The 22,758-nt window shown below is 45.2% G+C and overlaps 1 protein-coding gene across 4 annotated transcripts in view; it reads right to left on the bottom strand.

Annotated features, from left to right (window-relative positions):
- The window catches only part of DCP2 (decapping mRNA 2), a 42,896-nt gene that overhangs the window by 18,998 nt on the left and 1,140 nt on the right, over window positions 1-22,758 (bottom strand). For 2 of the 4 annotated variants that reach the window (XR_016235032.1, XM_070076008.2), the window contains exons 2-4: window positions 12,736-12,887; window positions 7,926-8,053; window positions 7,526-7,624 (exon numbers count right to left, since the gene is read on the bottom strand). Coding sequence is in view for 3 of the 4 variants with exons in the window: in XM_070076008.2 (XP_069932109.1) it covers window positions 7,526-7,624; window positions 7,926-8,053; window positions 12,736-12,887 (379 nt within the window). In the remaining variant the exon portion in view is untranslated. Of the gene's footprint in view, window positions 1-7,525; window positions 7,625-7,925; window positions 8,054-12,735; window positions 12,888-14,946; window positions 15,143-21,947; window positions 22,067-22,758 lie in introns of those variants that run through there. The other 2 variants (XM_070076009.2, XM_089334798.1) reach the window with 2 other exon arrangements.

Genomic DNA, 22,758 nt, shown 5'->3' with positions numbered 1-22,758 from the left:
ACAGACCACTGGAAACTATGGGCAGTAGCTCCACACTGGTATACATACAGTAGAAAGAACCAACTGCTGACACACAGGCAGCACTGGAGACCTCACGGGAAAGTTATGGAGCCACAAAAGCCAGATCCAAAGGGAGCACAACAAACACCCACTCATGTGACATGCAACAACAAGCAGAATAGCGCTGGCCATGACCTCTCTCTCACCTGAGTGCGACTGCACAAGTAGGGACCTACACGTACATGAGTCAGTGCTCAGTATTCACGTACTTTAGCGTCCCAAAAAAATGTTTAAAATTAAATGTATAAAAGGATACTTCAAAAAACTCTGAAAACTATGAGCTTATCTTTGTGCAAAAAAATTAAAATCTATACATACTTCTTTTGTAACACATTTTTATGAACTTTTCTTTTTAACATTATGTATTTATATATTTATTTTAAAAGGCAGACACAGAGTGACAGAGAGGGAGAAAAAGAGATCTTCCATCTGCTGGTTCACTCCCTAAATGGCTGCAATGGCAGAAGCTGGGCCGATCCAAAGCCAGGAGCTTCATCCCGGTCCTCCACATGGGTGCAGGGCCATCTTCCACTGCTTTCCCAGGCACATCAGCAGGAGAGTTGATCAAGAAGTAGAACAGGGGCCGGCACTGTGGTGTAGAAGGTAAAGCCGTTGCCTTCAGCGCCGGCATCCCACATGGGCGCTGGTTCAAGTCCCAGCTGCTCCACTTCCGATCCAGCTCTCTGCTATGGCCTGGGAAAGCAGTACAAGATGGCCCAAGTCCTTGGGCCCCTGCACCCACATGGGAAGATCCAGAGGAAGCTCCTGGCTTCTGGCTTTGGATTGGCGCAACTCTGGCCATTGCGGCCATCTGGGAAGTGAACCAACAGGTGGAAGACCTCTATCTCTCTGCCTTCCCTTCTCTCTCTGTGTAACTCTTTCAAATAAATAAATAAATCTTAAAAAAAAAAAAAAAAGTAGAACTGCCAGGACTTGAACCAGCACCCATATGGGATGCTGGTGCTGCAGGCAGAAGCCTAGCCTACTACACCACAGTGCCAGCCCCAAACTACTTATTCTTAAAGGACACAAGCAGTAGTCGGAGGTAATGTATCATGAAGTCTAAAAGTTACTCTTTTTAAAAAAAAAGATTTATTTTATTTTATTTGAAAGACAGAATTACAGAGAGAGGTAGAGGCAGAGAGGTCTTCCATTCACTGGTTCACTCCCCAGACTGCCACAACAGCCAGAGCTAATAAGCCTATCCAAAGCCAGGAGCCAGGAGCTTCTTCCAGGTCTCCCACGTGGGTGCAGGGGCCCAAGGACTTGGGCCATCTTGTACTGCTTTCCCAGGCAATAGCAAAGAGCTGGATTGGAAGAGGAGCAGCGGTACTCGAACCAGCACCCACACAGGATGCCGGTGCTTCAGGCCAGGGCTTTAACCCGCTGCACCACAGCGCCGGCCCCTACAAGTTACTATTAAATAATTCTGTAATAGTATAAAACATATACACATATCCATCCAAATACGGCAAAACATTAGCTGGTAGATCTTACCATTTTTCCTCTACATTTGAAATGATTATTAATACAATTTTTATGGAGTCCTTTTTAGTGCATTCAAATATGCATTATGTACCAGTAAGTGGCAGGTAGAGTCCTAGCCACAGGATTCAAAAATGAATACAACAAGCATTGTCCTTAAAGGATTTAAATCAAAAAGAAAACATTAACTGTAATACAACCCAGATGCCCAGAGGTAGGAGGCGGGTATCTAAATGGCCCTAGGGGCACCAGCGCTGTGGTGTAGTAGGGAAAGCCGCTGTCTGCAGTGCAGGCATCCCATATAGCCACTGGTTTGAGTCCTAGGAGCTCCACTTCCGATCCAGCTCTCTGCTGAGGCCTGGGTAAGCAGAAGATGGCCCAAGTGCTTGGGCCCCTGCATCTGCATGAGACACCTGGAAAAAGCTCCTGGCTTTGGATCGGCCCAGCTCCAGCCGTTGCAGCCACTTGGGAAGTGAATCAGCAGATGGAAGACCTCTCTCTCTGCCTCTGCCTCTTCCACTCCACCTTTCAAATAAATCTGTAAAAAAAAAAAAAAGAAAAAAGAAAAGATGGCCCTAGGGGGAGGTGTGACCACAGGGGTGGTCCCATTGGAAAGCTGCCTATCTCTGGATACACTGGAGCTACAACTTCCACGATGGGGAGGTCTGCCAGACAGCGAGCAAAGGCACGCAACTCAGCTTGGAATGGCTGCAGCTTTAGAACTACACAAGCACCAAAGAAGCCGAAGGAAAAGGGCCCCCTTCACGAACACGGGCAGCTTCAAACCTAGAACCCAGAACCAAACGCAGAACAGAGTGAAGGAGCCCTCGAAATCTGGTGCCCAGTGTGCTGATTATTTTTAAAGTAAAGGAACCTCCAGACCAGCAGCCCCGGAAGAGGCTCTCCTCTGAGATCCCTCATCTGCCTGAAGCCCAGACCCTGCAAAGGGAAAGCAGCTGGCTCCATCCACTCCCTATCACTAACACCACAGGAAGATCGAGGCACAGAACCACAGCGGGTGAGCCTCTGTCTTAAGCTGGTCCACCGGCTCTTCCAGAGAAAATCACTCATCAACCATCGCCTGTCCTCAAGGCCCACTCATGTCCCCCTAAAAATCACTGTCTACACCCATCCTCTGCCCCACAAGTAATGGGAACGAAGCACCTGAGCCGCACAGGGTTGCTGGCTCATCACTCTGCTGCAGGTACAGATCCCTTTTTCTCTTAACCTGTGTGCTGTCAGCTGAACCCAGAGACCTTCAGGGGGCCATGGGGGATCTCCCCCTCATCCATGCAAAAGCAGCCAACTCAATCTCTCAATTCTCAAAGTGGGAAAAAATCTCATTAACTGAAATACATACACAGACACCAAAGACAAAATCTTAACAACACACTTTCTGGGAACCCACCCTATCCATACTACATGACACAGTTAACATCCCTGACACACAAAACACATTAACTTCTCAAATATTATCTGACAGGGCTGGCGCCACGGCTCAGTAGGCTAATCCTCCGCCTTGCGGCGCTGGAACACCGGGTTCTAGTCCCGGTCGGGGCGCCGGATTCTGTCCCGGTTGCCCCTCTTCCAGGCCAGCTCTCTGCTGTGGCCAGGGAGTGCAGTGGAGGATGACCCAGATCCTTGGGCCCTGCACCCCATGGGAGACCAGGATAAGCACCTGGCTCCTGCCATCGGATCAGCATAGTGCGCCAACCGCGGCGGCCATTGGAGGGTGAACCAACGGCAAAAGGAAGACCTTTCTCTCTGTCTGTCTCTCTCACTGTCCACTCTGCCTGTCAAAAAAAAAAAAAAAAAGTTATCTGAGAAAAAAAAATGTAACATTTAAAAAAAAGTGTTACCCCAAGAGGCATAGTGCAGAAAGACAACGATTTTGTCTATAAGCATATAAGCAAGAGGCAGAATAAATCAATCAACAGCGGCTCTGTGTCTGGTGTGTAAATTAAATCACAGGCACCTCCAGTCAGTCTCACTAAAAACAGTCAAGTAATAGGCAACAGTATGACATTCTGAAACCACACATGGCACAGGAAGGTACACTTAGGACACCCACCCCACACAAGAGTGGTTTCAGACACTGGCTACGCGGTGTCCCTGCCTGTTTCCCATCCATGCTTCTGCTGTGCCATAGTCCAGCCACAGCTGTTGCGGCCATTTGAGGGAGTGAACCAGCAGTTGCAAGATCTCTTTCTCTCTTCCTCTGTCACTCTGCCTTTCAAATATGTAACCAAATCTTCAAAAATACACTGAGGTTATCCTAAATGTATCTTACACAACACCAAGAGACCACTGTCCACTCATTTGTCCTAAGTCTACTTCATTGAGTAAAACTTTTGAGAAATAACCCGATTACCCAAGGTAAAACAGAAGGTCAAATACAAGACCGGGAATTCCTAAGTATGACTGCCTCTGCTCTCTACTGGGACTCACTTGCAGCTTCTCCCCAGACAGCCTGCTTGGTACCCTTCCTCTAGGCTCAGGCCACAAGCCCCTCTGTTTTGGGGATGTGTCAATTTCAAACAAAAAACCTATGACTGCCACATATCAGGAAACAAAAGCAATGCAATGGGGTCCGGTATTGTGGCACAGCGGGTTAAGCTGCCACCTGAGGTGCCAGCATCCCATATGTGCACCAGTTCGAGACCTGGCTGCTCCACTTCCGATTCAGTGCTCTGCTATGGCCTGGACAAGCAGAAGATGGCCCAACTCCTTGGGCCCCTGCACCTGTGTGGGAGACCTGGAAGCTCTTGGCTCCTGGCTTCAGATTGGCACAGCTACGGCCATTGCAGCCAACTGGAGAGTGAACCAGTGTCTATTAATAATAATTGATATAATTAAAAAGGAGAGAATAATTCAACATGGGAAACAGGGTACACAACAGACCCACAGAATGACAAATGCCCTAAACAGCACAGAATCAGCCCTTAAGGTATTTGGATCTGGCTAAAAAGCCCATGAGAGTATTTCAGGCATGGAAAGCCAAGACATTGTGGCAAAAAATAACCTAAATGAAAGATCTCTGTGAGTGAGATCCCAGTGGAAAGAACGGGCCATCAAAGGAGGTACCTTTCTCTGAAGGGAGGAGAGAACTTCCACTTTGATTATGGCCTTGTCTAAATAAGGTTGGAGTTTGTGAAGACAAGAGGCTTCCACAGCCTTGGCAGCTCATGACAAGAGCCTCGTGTGATCACTAACATCTTAGGTAAGAGTTTCAACTGTTAAGTCAACTACAGGAGCCACTGTGCACTTGTTCCCCATGTAGGACCTCTGTCCTTAATGTGTTGTACTCTAAGAATTAATAGTAAAACTAGTCTTCAAACAGTACTTATACTTTGTGTCTGTGTGGGTGAAAACTGTTGAAATCTTTACTTAGTATATACTAAGTTGATCTTCTGTATATAAAGATAATTAAAAATGAATCTTAATGAAGAACGGGATGGGAGACGGAGTAGTAGATGGGATGGTTTGTGGGTGGTTATGGAGAGAAGAACCGCTATAATCCAGAAGTTAAACTTTCGAAATTTCTATTTATTAAATAAAAGTTTTCTATTTAAAAAAAAAAAAAAAAACTGTAGACCAAAAAAGGGAAGACGACTTTCCACCCCTGCTCAGTAGAGTCTTCTGCTGGGCATGGAAAAGCAAACTGGAGGTGCTTCATCTTCTCCTCCAACTGCTTTCAGTTTTAAGGAGTGAACAGAACCTTCACGTTCTCGTAGCCACTAGCTGTGTCTATAGCTGCTGCAGACACTACCTGGACGAGCTGTTCCACATTGAACTTGAAACTCAGTATTTTCAAATTTTTTTTTAAGATTCATTTATTTTTGGGGCTGGCGCTGTGTTGTAGCAGGTAAAGCTGCCGCCTGCAGTGCCAGCATCCCACATGGGTACAAGTTCGAATCCCAGCTGCTCCACTTCCAATCCAGCTCTCTGCTATGGCCTGGGTAAGCAGTAGAGGATGGCCCAAGTCCTTGGGCCCCTGCACCCACATGGGAGACCCAGAAGAAGCTCCTGGCTTCAGATCGGCGTAGCTACGGCAGTTGCAGGCCAATTGGGGAGTGAATCAGATGGAAGACCTCTCTCTCTGCATCTCCTTCTCTCTATGTAAATAAATAAATAAATCTTTAAAAAAAAAAAAAGATTCATTTATTTTATTCTAAAGGCAGAGGTACAGATAGAAGAAGAAACTGAGAGGTCTTCCATTCACTGGCTCACTGCCCAAATGGCTGCCATGACCAGAGCTACGCCAATCCAAAGCCAGGAGCTTCTTCCGGGTCTCCCACATGGGTGCAGGGTCCCAAGCACTTGAGCCATCCTCCACTGCTCTCCTAGGTCATTAGCAGAGAGCTGGATCAGAAGTGTAGCAGCTGGTAATCGAATCAGCACCCTTATGGGATTCTGGCGCCACAAGCACAGGCTTAATCTACTATGCCACAGCACCGGCCCCTCATGCTTTTTCAATCCTGCTCCACAGTAAATAACCACTCAAGGCTTTTCTGTGGTAAATAACCACTGACGGTTTATAATAATCTTAAATAGCATGTCTGACTAAACTAGGTAATAAACACTGTTGTAGCAAATCACTGAGTCAAAACCCACGTCAGACAGTGGATTTGAATACAACATGCCACAAAATCTGCATTACTTTCTCAAATTCAAACCACTACCACCTCCGATCTTTTTCCTTGAAAAGATGACCTCTAGTCCTGAATGAGTGGCCTCGATAAACTTCTACCTTACAGAGATTCAGTGCCCAAAGTCTAGCTAGAGCCACAGAACCTACACTAGAACAGAATCTTTCAACTCCTGGGCCACTTTTGTGTATCTATCATATTCCTGTAACTCATCTTCTCAAACCTTGAGAATAAAATAGAATGTGATAAAGAATAAGAAAGTGGTATGGGGCATGTGTTGTAGCACAGCAGGTGAAGCCACCACTTAAAACACACACACATGCCATATCAGAGCGCAGCTGGAGTTGCAACAGCTTTGCCTCTCATCCAGCTCCCTGCTAACGCATCCTGGGAGGCTTTAGTTGACAGCGTTAAGTACTTGGGTCCCTGTCCTATTGGAGAACTAGATGGAGTTCTGGGCTCCTGGTTTTGGCCTGGCCCAGCCTCAACCGCTGCAAGCATTTGGAGAGTGAACCAGTGAACAGAAGATTCTCTGTCTCTCTACCTTCTGAGTAGATGAAAATTAATAAACTTTAAAAAATAAATAAGAATACAGTACGTAACCCATCACAAGGCATTACATAATTAATTTCAAGACAGTAATTGCTATTTAAGTTCAGAGACTACTACTGACTACAGCTAACTGCTAAGATTTGACTTTTAGAGAAATGATCTACTCTAAACTTCATTTTACGTAAATAAACTCAGGCCCTGTGTACAGAAGTAGTTGGTGGCACTCCTTCAGGGCAAGAATGACCTGAGCCAGGTGTAAAAGCAGTCAGCTTAGGCAGGAAGAGGAGGACCCTCCAGGCAGGGAAATGACATCAGCAAAAGTGTAGAGGTTCAGACAAATCAGAATAAATCCTTTTGGCTGAGAGCAAGATAAATTCAGAAACGGCTAAACTTGGTGTTGAGGGGGAAAGGACAGTTTAAATATTTAAAGACACTTCATCCTATAGGCAATGGGAGCTAGAATGGGTTTTGAGCAACAAATGTCAATTTCATGGAAAAAATAAATTATACAGTTGTCCATCAAGACTATAATCATAAAACAAAGACTGTTAATAGTGAGAATACTTTACCATTTACAAGTCCAATTCTAAAGGCATAGGTCAAAAAGATACCATCAAAAAGAGGGGAACAAAAGAGAAAATGGAAACAGGAAAGAGATGAGGACACAGGACACACGGCTAAAACACGTCACTTAGGGCACTCGGGACTGTCCCCACCAGCCTGCCGCTAAGCATCCTCAGAGCCGCACGGCCTCTCCCGGCCCCCACTGCACAACTCACCTCTCGAGCAGCACAGTCGTGAGGGGCTTCTTCTTTATTGACTTTTCCTTTCGGAAATCCCCAGCCTGACTTCGCTAGGTACCCCTGAACCAGCAGTACCTACAGAGTAAGCAGAGGTAGAAACATCAAACTGGCCTCCTTTCCCAAACAAAGGTGTTCTCCTAAAAAAGGTGTTCCAGTCATTTAAAGCACTTCTTCAATAATGAAGTGACGCTTCCCTGCACCAAACTGGAAGATGTTCAAAACCTCAAGACCCAGAAAGTAGCAAAAATACACAAAATTCAGCCTTTAAAAGGCAAGTATGTTTTAAAACATCAAGTCAGAAAACTACACAAGTTTTGTAACACATGAAAAATTAACAGTTAATCATTATTTTACTAAAATTTTTTATTACACTCACATTTTCAAGTGTCTCATCAAGAATAATTGCACCATATGTTGGTACCCCCATTTTATATTCCTTCCATTCATCCAGGACTTTTTCCACATCTTCACCTTGAGGCAGCAAGAATGGACAATGACTGAAGAGTACAAATGGTGTCAAGGAAGCTTTCTCCTTTCATAGTCTGAGAAACTGACCGAGGAACAGCCTTGTTTAAATCAACTGTGTGTTTAGTATGAAATTACTCTAGTCTTCGCCTGAACTAAGTTTTACATTTTTGGTTTCTGTTTTCTCTACACCAAGTCACTGCTAACTGCTCCAATTAGCCTAGGTAAATCATGTGTTAGGGGCTTACAGTCCTGGACCTCTGAGTGAGCAGAAATGAATCCGGGGAACACACTTATCACGACATCAGTCAAATTCATCATGTTAGGAAGTCAGCACTCAAGCTGGCAAAACAAGCAGTGGTGCATAAATGCTTCAACGAGGAAGAAAGCATCAGAACCAAGAAGGCTGAGGGGGGCCGGCGCCGCGGCTCAATAGACTAATCCTCCGCCTGCGGCGCCGGCACACCAGGTTCTAGTCCCCATTGGGGCGCTGGATTCTGTCCCAGGAGTGCAGTGGAGGATGGCCCAGGTCCTTGGGCTCTGCACCCGCATGAGAGACCAGGAGAAGCACCTGGCTCCGGGCTTCGGATCAGCGCAGTGCGCCAGCTGCAGCGGCCATTGGGGGGTGAACCAACGGAAAAAGGAAGACCTTCCTGTCTCTCACTGTCCACTCTGTCAAAAAATTTAAAAAAAAAAAAAAAAAAAGAAGAAGAAGGCTGAGGGGTTAAGTGTGGGGAGGAGAAGTTGGGATAAAGAGTGCCATTCCATACGTGCACTGTGTAACATCTTTTAACAAATATTAAGGATTACAAAGAAAGGTAACTTTGGATAGTAAGGAAAACAGTCAGTTTTAAAAGTGGGCAGGCTGGCCGGCGCCGCGGCTCACTAGGCTAATCCTCCGCCTTGCGGCGCCGGCACACCGGGTTCTAGTCCCGGTCGGGGCTCCGGATTTTGTCCCGGTTGCCCCTCTTCCAGGCCAGCTCTCTGCTGTGGCCCGGGAGTGCAGTGGAGGATGGCCCAAGTAATTGGGCCCTGCACCCCATGGGAGACCAGGATAAGCACCTGGCTCCTGCCATCGGATCAGCGCGGTGCGCCGGCCACGGCACGCCGGCTGAGGCGGCCATTGGAGGGTGAACCAACGGCAAAGGAAGACCTTCCTCTCTGTCTCTCTCTCTCACTGTCCACTCTGCCTGTCAAAAAATAAAAAAAAATTAAAAAATAAAAAATAAAAAAAAAGTGGGCAGGCTGCCAAATCCCTAAAATAGGACAATATAAAACAGTGGGGGAAAAGGAAATAAAACCCAAACCCTGAAACTGTATACTCAGGATTCCAATACTCCATGTACATGACCAAATGTCATCATTATAACACTGTTAGTGAAGGAAAGTATGGGGAAAACTGTAATTTACAATTATATTAGTGTTTCTCAAACTGAGGACGTAAGTATTTTTAAGGGTTCTCAAGTCCTCTATAAGTACTTGTATACTCTGTTTTCATTTTGGTACTACTCTGAAGACAAGTAATATGTACACACTACAATTACATGGATGATCACATATATGAAATATTACCACTTGACTTCACAGACCATATTTTAGTACTAGAAATACTTTAATTACTCTATGCTATTAAAACAGAAGAAACCTTGGGTGGAAGTTTGGTGTTTTGTTTTTTGTTTTTGTTTTTTTTTTGTTTTTTTTTTGACAGGCATCGCGCTCATCCAAAGCCAGGAGCCTGGTGCTTCTCCTGGTCTCCCATGGGGTGCCAGGCCCACACACTTGAGCCATCCTCCACTGCCTTCCCAGGCCACAGCAGAGCTAGCCTGGAAGAGGGGCAACCAGGACAGAATCCGGTGCCCCGACCGGGACTAGAACCCGGTGTGCCAGCGCCACAGGCAGAGGATTAGCCTAGTGAGCCGCGGTGCCGGCCTGGTGCAGTTCTTAAGATGCTGCCTGGATGCCCACATCCCATACTGGAATGCCTGGCTCTAAGTCCTGGCTCCACTCCTGATTCCAGCTTACTGCTCACACACATTCTGAGAGGCAGCAGGTGACAGCTCAATTAGTCGGGTCCCTGCAACCCACATAGCAGACCTGGACTGGGTTCCCACTCCTGGCTTCACCCAGCCTTAGTTGTTGCAGGCATCTGGATGGTGAACCAGTGAACAGGAGCTGTCTCTCTGCCTTTCAAATAAATAAGATTAAAAAGAACAGAAGAAACCTAAAATGCAAATGATGCATTGGACTAATGATATCAACATAATATAGAAAGGAAGGCCTCCTAACAGATGGAGAAGAGAAGGTGGTGGCAGAACTGTTAGTACAGATACATCAAACTCAAAGCAACTTCAAAGAAGCCAGCATTGTATTCACACTGCAATGAGATGTTTGGCTGAGACAAACATAACATTAAATTCATTAATTTGGGGGACTGGCGCTATGGCGCAGCGGGTTAACACCCTGGCGTGAAGCACCAGCATCCCATATGGGTGCCGGTTCTAGTCCCAGCTGCTCCACTTCCGATACAGCTCTTTGCTATGGCCTGGGAAAGCAGTACAAGATGGCCCAAGTCCTTGGCCCTAACATCCGCATGGGAGACCCGGAGGATGCTCCTGGCTCCTGATCAGCGCAGCTCTGGCCATTGCGGCCAATTGGGGAGTGAACCATTGGATGGAAGACCTCTCTCTCTGCCTCTCCTCTCTCTGTGTAACTCTGACTTTCAAATAAATAAATAAATCTTTTTAAAGAATTAATTAATATGAACTTTATGCATTCCACAATTTTATTTTAAAATTTATTTTAGTTTTAGTTACAGGAAAAACTAAAAAGGCCCTTAAAAGAGTCCAAAGAAGTCAGTCACCCACGACAGTACCATGATTAAAAGACAGGCATGAGCAGCAGCTTCCACCTGACCACCATCTCATATGGGGGCCAGTTCAAGTCCCAGCTGCTCCACTTCTTTAAAGATTTATTTGAAAGGCAGAGTTACAGAGAGAGGAGACAGATATTCCATCTGCTGCTCACTTCCCAGATAGCCCCAACAACTGGGGTTGGGCCAAGCCAAAGCCAGGAGTTTCTTCCTAGCCTACCACGTGCATGCAGGGGCCCAAGGACTTGGATCATCCTTTGCTGTTTTCTCACACATCTTACCAGGGAGCTGGATGGAAGTGGAGCAGATACCACAAACTCAACTTCTCTGTAACTCAGCTCATTATGCTCCCACAAAATCTCTCCTTTATTTCCCTATAAATGGAAGGAGAATTGGTACCATCGTTGCATCCATCTCTCCTCAAACTTTCAAGTTATCACCCATTTTACTTCCTAAGTTTCTTTCAAATGTGACCTATTCATTTCTACCATCACAGCTTTAAGCATCTCTCATAACTAAAGAAACAACATCTCCATAAGGTTTCCAGGCTCCAGGCTAGCCTTCTTCCTTTCAGCGTCCACACTAGTTTTTAACTGGAAGCAAAGTATAAACATCTGCATGTGCACACACACCCAAAATGTTATCCAGAACTGCAAGGAACTACAAATCTATACAAAACGATCAAAACAAAACAGAAGATCTGGTTGCTTTGATTATGTTTCCATAAAGATTATAATGCCTTAAAATCAGTCACCTATGATTTTTCCACAGTTGCTATCATCAAAGCTGTAACAGAGAGTGCACAATATACTTCTGATCCCTTTGGTTCCTCATATACTTCGATACAAGCAACCAAATGGTCTGATCACGTCTCCTGAAATGTGTCTCCCATACGTGTGTTCTTCGCTGTACCACTACCATGGCAAAGGACCTCACTGCCATGTATCTCAAGTGATATAATAAACAGCCCAGTCAATGGTTCAATCCATCCTTGTCAAATCTTCTTGAATGCCATTTTCAAATGGTATGGATAATATTCTGTACCCCCAAAACTTCTGTAGCTATCTAGAATAGTTTCCCATCTATTTCTACAGAAACCAAGGGATTCCATTACGTCATAGCCTCAAGCAAAGTGATAGGGAGGTGAGTATGAGGGTATTTCAGACCCCCTACACCTACTGACTCTAGTTTTAAACACATTGGCCTTGTGGGTACAAATCCATTAGAACACATGCTTCATGGTTCACAACAATGACCTTTCAGAATAAAAACCAAAGCATCTTGGCTCAAGATTTAAGCACCTACAACACCCCGCTCATAAACCTTTCCATCTCTAACTCCTATCGTGGCCCATAGGAATCTTCTGCTCAAATTTCCTGAGATATCCCCTAAAACTTCCCTACTCTCCAATTTTGCTCTGTCCTTTTGTTTTATCTGAAATACAGCCTCCAAATGCCTTCTTAGAAAAATACCACTTTGCCCAGAATCTTTCCATTCTTTTTCCAAACTGTAGAATCATTTAATATCAGAACTATCAAGAAAGTTCTACGTAAATCAGGATAATGATCTGATTAAAAGTCATCTGGTTAAATGGAATAAAGTGAAAAACAGATCAGTTCTAGAAATAGGTTATTTCTGGAAGATCAAGTTTAAATTTTAATCATCAGTACATATTTCAAGTCTTCTGTATAAAAATAAAAACACTATTCAATTGTGCCTACTATTCACACTTGACAATTTTTAGAAATGTTTTATCCAATAGGTTAAAAACCTCAAAGATAAGTTAAAGGAGATTTGTCAGAAATATTTGATTAACAAGACTGAAAGACAGTTACAGCATTAAAAAGGATATCGGCTTTAGCAAAGTCTCTTATCCCACACTGAGGTAGTCCTGGTGTGTTCTGCATGTAGAAATCCAAGTAAAACCAATGGGCAAGCTCAATCTGAAAACACACTCGGATCGCATTGTCTCTTTCCTCGCTGGGAATATGCAAAATAAATCGGCTGTCAAAAACAAAACACAAAAATTACACTTATAAACCATAATGATTTTTTATTTCAACCTATTAAATGGTTTCATCCTTGACCCAGCAACTTAGAAGAGACTCAAATGAGTCCTGATCAAGGAAACAACCAATATTTTGGGGTAGTTATTACAGGCAAGATGAGTCTTAAAAGAGAGAACAACACATTTATCTCGCACACAACAGAATTTTCCTTACGAGTCTGTGATCCCTCTGATCACAAGGGCAGAGGTGAATCTGAGAGTTCAATACCAACGAATAAAAAATGAGCAAGAAAATACCTTCACTAGGAGTTCCTCCCAGGTCTGGTAACACTTCCAAGAATTTATGCAAATATATTCACATAATTAAATAAAAACTATGCTTGATATCTGGTTAGTCTTCACATAGAAAATATTAGAAAGATATACTGTAAAAGTAATCAGTACTCTGCTGCTCATTAATACATTACAGCTCCCTAAAAACCCTCACCTACATAGTCTCAGCTCAAGCTAACTTCCCAATAAAACCACTCCGAAAAATCCTAGGGCCCTGCGCTGTGGCCCAGAAGAAGGTTAAGCAGCTGCCTGCAGTGCCGACAGCCAACATGGGCACCGGTTTGAGACCTGGCTGTTCCACTTCCAATCCAGCTCCTTGCTAATGCACGTGGGAAGGCAGTGAAGGCTGCCCAAGTCCTTGGGCCCTGCACCAGCATGGGAGACCAGACTGAGTTCCCAGCTCCCCAGACGATTCCCAGTCTAGCCCCAGCCACTGCAAGAATTCATTAAATCAATCAATGGACAGGCGCTCTCTCTCCTTACCTGTCTACCTCTCAAATAAATAAAAAATACTGAAATACAAAAACTTTTTTAAAGATATAAAACCTCAGCTCTTCTATATAGCATAAATTTGGGATCTGGTCTCTGCCCACATACACAATCTTGGGTTTTTTTATCTGGTTTTTTGTTTTCCTTTTTGTCATTCTGAGGTTCTTCATATCCAGCGATGTCTAACACTGTCATAAATGTCATCCATTGGGCCAGCGCCGTGGCTCACCAGGCTAATCCTCTGCCTATGGTGCCAGTACCCTGGGTTCTAGTCCCGGTCGGGGCACCGGGTTCTGTCCCAGTTGCTCCTCTTCCAGTCCAGCTCTCTGCTGTGGCCCAGGAAGGCAGTGGAGGATGGCCCAAGGGCTTGGGTCCCTGCACCTGCATGGGAGACCAGGAGGAAGCACCAGGCTCCTGGCTTTGGATCTGTGCAGCCTGCCGGCCACAGCAGCCATTTGGAGGGTGAACTAATGGAAGGAAGACCTTTCTCTCTAACTCTGCCTGTCAAATAAATAAATGTCATCCATATGTTCCATCCACCCTCTGCTGCTCTGTCCTCTCGTCTTGTCTGTAAGGCTTCACTCTTTGAGACTTCCAAACACCTCCTCTTCTACACAGGCGCGCCAGACTCCCCTGAATAGACTTACACACAGACACACATCATTGACTGAGGGGGACATTTTCTGAGAAACTCCTCACAGGGCCATTTCATCACTGTGAATACCAGAGTGCACTAACACAAACTAAAAAGGCACTTTCATCCTAGGAGATCGCCGTCACTGATACGAACTCTCACTACTCAAAATATCCTCACAGCTCACGACTGCGAACTCTCAGAATTCCACTCTTACAATTATCTGGTTGTGATCATTATCATGCAGAAACCCTCCCAAATTAGATCATGGAATAATATGCTGTATCTCTGCATATTTTTATATGCACACTCCGTCTCTTCCAGCTCTAGAACTGGACAGAATGGGAACAGCTATTTGAGGACCTTGAAAAATAAACAGCAAAAAAGAAGAATTGGGAAGACCAATATTTTAAATCAACTTGCCTTTTTTCCACCTTCTTGTATACTCTGGCCTGGATTTGCAAGTGGGCACCAGCAAGGACACCGAAAGCTCCAGAAGCCTTCTGGTTCTGTCTCAAGCCAGGAGCCTAATGGGGCAGTCAAATAAGCCTCCAACCAATCCCATCATGGTTACAAAGGTGGTAGCAATGGGGACTCACAGAGGCTAAAACTGAAGGACAGGAATCTTCCTCTCCAACCAAAAGAGCCATGCAGTTCTGAAAGAGGCCAACTCCACTGCCTATTTTTTTCTGTCCTCCAACCACTTGGTCTCAGATATGGGCAATCACACAAGTATGTGACAGAGTGGTTTTCTGGTCACAGGATGAAAAATGGGAGCCTCAGGAAACAAGAGACCTATCAGAGAGGTAGCAGAGGGAGAGCCACTCAGGTAAACGGTATCATAAATTTTTTATGAACTCATGGGGCCCAGCTCTGAGCTGCACACACTCACATTAGACTAAAACCAGCACATTACAGTCTAAGAATTCAACTACAAAACAGACCCCAGCCCAATTCCCGCACCGGCCACTAGACAGTGCACAAAGGACCCAATAGCACTGCAGCCAAGGGCCCTCTTTCACCCTGACTTACCTCCCTGGGTTAAAAAGGGCACAGCTGTCTGCTACTTACTCTCTCAGTTTGGAGCATTTTCTATTCAACTCCAATATGGAAGATGAAGGATTAACTCTATGCCCAGTCCCATTTCAGTCCCTTCTGTTCCCCTTCTCCCAACAAAACTGTATTATAGTTTTGATTCATTTCTCAACTCTGGTACTACTGACATTCTGATGCATATAGTTCTGCATTAAGATGGACTGCCCAGGGGCCGGCACTGTGGCGCAGTGGTTAAGCTGCTGCTTGCAGTGCCAGCATCCCATATGGGCGCTGCTTTGAGTCCCAGCTACTCCAGTTCTGATCCAGCTCCTTACTAATGCACTTGGGAAAGCAGCGGAAGATGGTCCAAGTGCTTGGGCCCTTGCACCCACATGGGAGACCTGGAAGAAGCTCCTGGCTTTGGTCTGGCCCAGCCGTGGCTGTTGCAGCCTTTTGGGGAGTGAATCAGCAGACGGAAGATCTCTCCTGTGTCTCCTCTCTAACTCTTTCAAATAAACAAATAAATCTTAAAAAAAAAATAAAAAATAAAAAAAGATGGGCTGCCCAGTGCACTTTGGGTGTGCAGCAGCATCTCAGCCCCCATCCATCACAGGTCACACCACATGCCCAGCAGTGACAACAAAATTATCTCTAGATACTGCCAGATACTCCCTGAGGGGAGTAAAATTATTCCCAGTTAGTAACTACTGGCTTAGCTGTGTTAAATGAAAATGATTTAATCCCACTGATTAAAATTAAACCCCACAGTTTTGTATTAAGTTCCCATACTAGGCCACAAGAAACCAGAGTGAAAAATCAAAATGCTTTGAAAAAGCTATCCTGTGTCATTCCACCTATAGCACATCATTCTGGAAGACAGTCAAAACTGGGGGTGGCGCAACACAGAGGATTGTAGGGCAGTGAAACTACTGTGTATATTACAGCACTGGACACATTTCACACATCTGTCCAAACCCACAGACTGCAAAACATGAAAACACAAATGCAATATACCATGTCAATGTTGGCTCACCCAGGATAATACAACACAGCTTACACTAATGTGAGAGGCATACAACAGGGGAAACTATGGTGAGGGAAGGGAGTTTGTGTGAACTCTATTTGAGAGGAACTCTGTATTTTATGATCAATTTCTGAAAACTTCTCTATGAAAAACCAACCTCTTCAGCTCAGCTCACCAAACACTCACTGTTTTACAGATGAAGTGGTACTCTACTCAACACTGCCAAATGAGGCCAATTAAGATCTTCAAACATGCTGTCACTTCATCTACTGACACATGAGCATTCTGTCTTTATATTACTGAAACTCTCAAAATGTAACTCACCACTAAGCCAAACTGTTTTTCGCTTCCTTACAATCCTTCGTTCTCTCCACAATTAATAACTGTCATCACTGCTTCTGCTTCCTTTTCTCTATACTTGTCATCATTCAACTTCTCACTAGCTTCCCATTTTTTTTCCAAGATGGGAATTTAGATGCATTTTTAAGTCTGTCCTTGTGTCTTAGTCTGTTCCAGTCTGGATCAGCTGTCCTTTTTACTGGCACACTTCTGTCATCATAGGGTTCCCTACGCCTTTATCCTCTACAGGAGCTCATGTTTCTTGTATCCGCATCTTCCTCCTCCTCACCCTACTTCCCAGTTCATACATTCTCCCACATTCTGGAAGGAGGATGCAGGGACAGTAAATATGGACACCAGACATCTGAAAATATCTTTAGCCTCACACTTGACAATCCGGGTAAAAAGTCTAAGCAGGAAATCACTCTCTTTTGGAATTCTGACGACGGCACTTCCTCATTCCAGGGGTCAACCTTGTGGCACAGTGCATTAAATAGCTGCCTATGACCCCAGCATCCCATATTGAAGTGCCAGCGAGCCCCAGCAGCTCCTCTTCTGTTCCAGCTTCCTGCTAATGCACCTGGGAAGGTAGTGGATGGTGGCCCAGGTGCTTCACCCACATCAAAGACCAGGCTGCAGTTCCTGACTCCAGGCTTTAGCCTGCACAGTGAGGCTGTTGTAGCCACTTGGGAAGTAAAGCAGCAGATAGAAGGTATCTTTCCCTCTGTGTATACAAAATCTCTGACACTCTGCCTTTCAAATAAACAAATCTTAAAAAAAGAGAGAAATGAATCTAAGATTTAAAAATAAAAACTGAAGCCATTCAGATTCTATTCTTTTGTATACAATTTTTTTCAGTGTGCATGTTGCTAAGATCTCCTTCTGCTGCCTGTGTTCTGAAATTCTCAGTGTATTTTCCCCATCCATTGCACTGCCACTCAAGAGCCTTATCTGTTTGGAGACTCACATCCTTCAGTGCTAAAGGACTGCATGGACAAGTCCTCTCACAATCCTTGACTTCTCTCTAGTATTTTCCACCTGTGATTCTCCCCCACTCTTCTTCCTAGGAAATTTAACTATATCTTGCAAGACATTTACTGAAGTTGTTTTTGTTCTCGTATTTTTTAACTTCCAAAAGCTCCTTGAGTTCTTTAAAGTATGGTTTTTATAGATTATCCTGTTCTTATTTCATGGTCCTAAAAAGCTACTTCACTAAGATCAATGCTCTGTTTTTTAAGTTTTCTTCTACAGCATAATCTCATTCTTTCCAATACCTTTTTTTCTGTTAAGTTTTCCCTTTCATGTTAATAGGCCTGTTCATATTTACGTGACAGACCACAAACCTTTTTAGAAGGGTTGTCCAGGGGCCTGGCTCTGTGGTGCAGTGGGTTAACGCCCTGGCCTGAAGCGCCAGCATCCCATGTGGACTCCCAGCTGCTCCACTTCCAATCCAGCTCTCTACTATGGCCTGGGAAAGCAGTACAAGATGGCCCAAGTCCTTGGGCCCCTGCACCCATGTGGGAGACCTGGAAGCTCCTGGCTCCTGGCTTCGGATCAGCACATTGGGCCCAATTGGGAGTGAACCAGCAGATGGAAGACCTCTCTCTCTGCCTCTCCTCTCTCTGTGTAACTCTTTCGAATAAATAAATAAATCTTCAAAAAAACAGAAGGGTTATCCATTTAAGGTGACCAAGCTGAGGCATTTAATCGAGTAAACTTCAAGGTCAGTATCTTCACATCTCTCCACGGACTACTCAGTCTTGAGAAGACTCTTCCAATCTCCAAACTAGAGGACAAATGCCAGGCATTCATGTTCCGGAAGCTGAGCAGGGAAACAGAACACAGGATGTATAAATTCCCTTCTCCCATTTTTCAGTGTTCTTAAGCTGGAATAGACAAACACTACTACAACAGTTTCTCTTTCACATCAGCCAAGTCTCTGTGATAAATCAATTTCCTGGCATACAACTCTCAAAACCCTTGGAGTCTTTGTATGTTAATGAGTCCACTGATAAAATCAGTCATGGAAATCAGTCCATGGAGAAAATGGAATTTACTTTGGTACAAAAAGTTTGAAACCCATGCACTTTTCCTTAATACATATGTTCCATAAACATTCTGCAGACTACACACACATACATTTCTGTACCCTCTGCAATATCCTTTATCATAAGCCAGCAGGTGTGTTTCCTGAGTCCTGTGGCCAGCTCTAGGAAACTCGGAACCCAAAGAGGGGTCCTGGGAGCCCCAACTTGTAACCAATATGTCAAGTTCTAGAGACCTGGATTTGCAACTGGTGTCCAAAGTGGAGGAGGGGCAATCCTGAGGGAATGCATCCCCAATCTGTTGAATCTGACTCTACCCATATGCGGTAGCACTGGCCCAATTACTGGCTTGCTTGGTATGGCCTGTGTTGTTAGAGCAAAGAAACAGCTTGCTTCTTTCCTGTATCCTCACACTCACCTATCACTTCTGTTTTTAATTTCCAAGGTTTTTTTTTTTTTTTTTTTTTTGACAGGCAGAGTGGACAGTGAGAGAGACAGAGAGAAAGGTCTTCCTTTGCCGTTGGTTCACCCTCCAATGGCCGCTGCGGCTGGCAAGCTGCGCACCGTGCTGATCCGAAGGCAGGAGCCAGGTACTTCTCCTGGTCTCCCATGGGGTGCAGGGCCCTAGCACTTGGGCCATCCTCCACTGCCCTCCCTGGCCACAGCAGAGAGCTGGCCTGGAAGAGGGGCAACCGGGACAGAATCCGGCGCCCCGACCGGGACTAGAACCCGGTGTTCCGGCGCCGCAAGGCGGAGGATTAGCCTAGTGAGCCGTGGCGCCGGCTTAATTTCCAAGTTTTATTACTCATCTTTTTTTTTTTTTGACAGGCAGAGTGGACAGTGAGAGAGAGAGAGACAGAGAGAAAGGTCTTCCTTTGCTGTTGGTTCACCCTCCAATGGCCGCCGCGGCCAGCGCGCTGCAGCCGGCGCACCGCACTGATCCGATGGCAGGAGCCAGGAGCCAGGTGCTTTTCCTGGTCTCCCATGGGATGCAGGGCCCAAGCACCTGGGCCATCCTCCACTGCACTCCCGGGCCACAGCAGAGGGCTGGCCTGGAAGAGGGGCAACCGGGACAGAATCCGGCGCCCCGACCGGGACTAGAACCCGGTGTGCCGGCGCCGCAAGGTGGAGGATTAGCCTAGTGAGCCGCGGTGCCGGCCTATTACTCATCTCTTAACCCATTCTTTTCCTCCATGTAGGTTTAATCAATTAATATTTTAGAAAAAATTGGGATGGTTAAGACACCATGTGGAATGCCCACATTCCGTATCGGATTACCAGACGAAGCTCCACTTTCCATCCAGCTTCCTGATAACGCACACATCTTGGAGGCAGATGATGGCTCAAGTACTTGGGTCCTTACACTTGGAGAACCCAGATTGAGTTCGTGGCTCCTGGTCTCACCCTGGAAAGTTCTGGCTGTTTCGGGCATTTGGAAAATATAGATATAGAGATATGTGCATCTATGTATAGATATATAAATATGGATATGTTTTTCTGCCTTTCAAAATAAGGGGCTACCGCTGTGGCGCAGTGGGTTAACGCCCAGGCCTGAAGCACCACCATCCCATATGAGCACCGGTTCTAGTCCCAGCTGCTCCTCTTCCAATCCAGCTATCTGCTGTAGCCTGGGAGAGCAGAAGATGGCCCAAGTCCTTGGGCCACTGCACTGCATGGGAGACCTGGAAGAATCTCCTGGCTTCAGATCAGCACAGCTCCGGCCACTGCAGCCAATTGGGGAGTGAACCATTGGATGGAAGACCTCTCTCTCTCTCTCTCTCTCTCTCTCTCTGCCTCTCCTCTCTCTGTGTAACTCTTTCAAATAAATAAATCTTAAAAAAATAAAAATCTTTTAAAAAGTGACTGTATACATACAGTTATAATAGTTAATAGTGGAAATAAAATACCTTCTACTTTTAAGAAAAATTCTCCATGTCACAAAATGTTACCTTTTCAATATTCCTATGGATAAAACATTAGCACAGACATGTTTCAATAAACATCAACACTAAATGGCTAGCTGAAGATGAGCACGAGCTATTTAATTAACCTTTGCTTCCAGCAAAACAGCAGCAACATCAGTGGCCAGAAAATACCTTTCTCCTTTTAACAGTAGAGTGGCCTAAGCATAAACTACTTAAGAGGTTTAAAAAAAAAAATTCCAAGCATTTCTTCAAAAGAAAAACAACTTTCCAAACTGAAATTTTTCAGTTATTACTTTAAAAATAGTTTTTGACTCTTCAATAAGCTAATCTAAATACTGCTAAAAAAGGTTTTCATGTCAAAAACGATGCTGCATCAAATGCCAGCAGCATGGTAAAATGCTGCACTTTATTTTTTTCATACAGGCACTTTTATCATTAAGCAATTCTTGTTTACCAGATATTTTAAGACAGGTGTCTTCCCTTCCTCATCTTTAATTTCACACTACTTGGAAGGTAACCATCATTACATTTTGGTATATACTGCTTCAGATTTTTCTTTGTGAATATAAAAATATACACATTCACTCAAAAATCTATTTGATAGGCTGGGCATGTGGCCTGGCAGTTAGTACACCGAGCTCTGCTGGTGTTCCTGGGTAACACCCTGCTCGAGCTCCTGGCTTCAACTTCCTGCTAATGCAGACCTTGGGAAGCTCAAGAATTTGAACTGAGTTCCGCTAACCAGTGGGAGACCTCAGATTAAATTCAACACACAAAACTTTTTACAAACTCACAATCGGCCAGCATTTTGGTGCAGCAGGTTGGGCTGCAATTTCAAGGCTGGCATCCCACACCAGAGTGCTGGTTCTAGTCCACTTCTGATCCAGCTCCCTGTTAATGTGCCTGGGAAAGAAGTGGGAGATGGCCTATGGGCCCTTGCCACCCATGCGGGAGACCTGGATGGAGTTCCAGGCTCCTGGTAGACATTTGGGGAGTAAACAGCAGACTCCCTCTCTGTGTCTCCCTCTCTTTAAGTCTGCCTTTCAAATAAATATACCTGGCCGGCACCGCGGCTCGCTAGGCTAATCCTCTGCCTGCAGCACCGGCACCCCGGGTTCTAGTCCCGGTCGGGGCGCCAGATTCTGTCCTGGTTGCCCCTCTTCCAGTCCAGCTCTCTGCTGTGGCCCGGGAAGGCAGTGGAGGATGGCCCAAGTGCTTGGGCCTGCACTCACATGGGAGACTAGAAGGAGGCTCCTGGCTCCTGGTTCCAGACTGGCCGTAGCGGCCATTTGGGGAGTGAACCAACAGAAGGAAGACCTTTCTCTCTGTCTCTCTCACTGTCTAACTCTATCTGTCAAAAAAAAAAAAAAAAAGATAAAGGTTGCACACATACAGTCATTTCATTTCTCTAAACAATGTAAGCCCAAGTGATACAGACTGAACCACAACACCAGTATAAAGACTGGCTTAGATGCTGGCAGAACGTGCATCATCACGCGATTTTTTCCTAAATCAACACATACTCTACTCTATTGCTCACCTTTCCTAACACTCTTCTTTAATCTTTTTTTTTTTTTTACCACAAATGCATATTGCTGTAAAAGATTCTTAGAAGCATGAAGACAAAACGACTGCGCTCCTACCATCTCATTCTTGTCCTTCATCCAGACAAGCACACACGTAACAATTTTTTTTAAAGATTTATTTATTTGAAAGAGTTAAGAGACAGAGATCCATCTGCTGGTTCATACCCCCAATGGACTCAAGGGCCAGGGCTGGGCCAGGCCGCACCCAGGAGCTTCGCGGGGGTCCCTCACGCGGGTGCAGGACCCACCTTCTGTAGCTTTGCCAGGCCATCAGCAGGGAGCGGGAAGAGGAGCGGCGGGGACACGAACCACGCCGGTGTCACAGGCCAAGTCACCCGCTCCGCCACAACACCGGCACCTGTAAAAATCCCTGTCTTTTTTTTTTTTTTTTTTTTTCTTACCGAATTCGGGACCAGAGCAATAGTGCCTTTCACCTTGAAGCGGGTCACCTGCATCC

The sequence above is a fragment of the Oryctolagus cuniculus genome, chromosome 6 (assembly GCF_051225735.1).
Source record: "Oryctolagus cuniculus isolate XC-2025 breed Fujian yellow rabbit chromosome 6, ASM5122573v1, whole genome shotgun sequence".
Classification (NCBI taxonomy): Eukaryota; Metazoa; Chordata; class Mammalia; order Lagomorpha; family Leporidae; genus Oryctolagus; species Oryctolagus cuniculus.
This window is presented reverse-complemented; position numbering and strand designations above follow the sequence as displayed.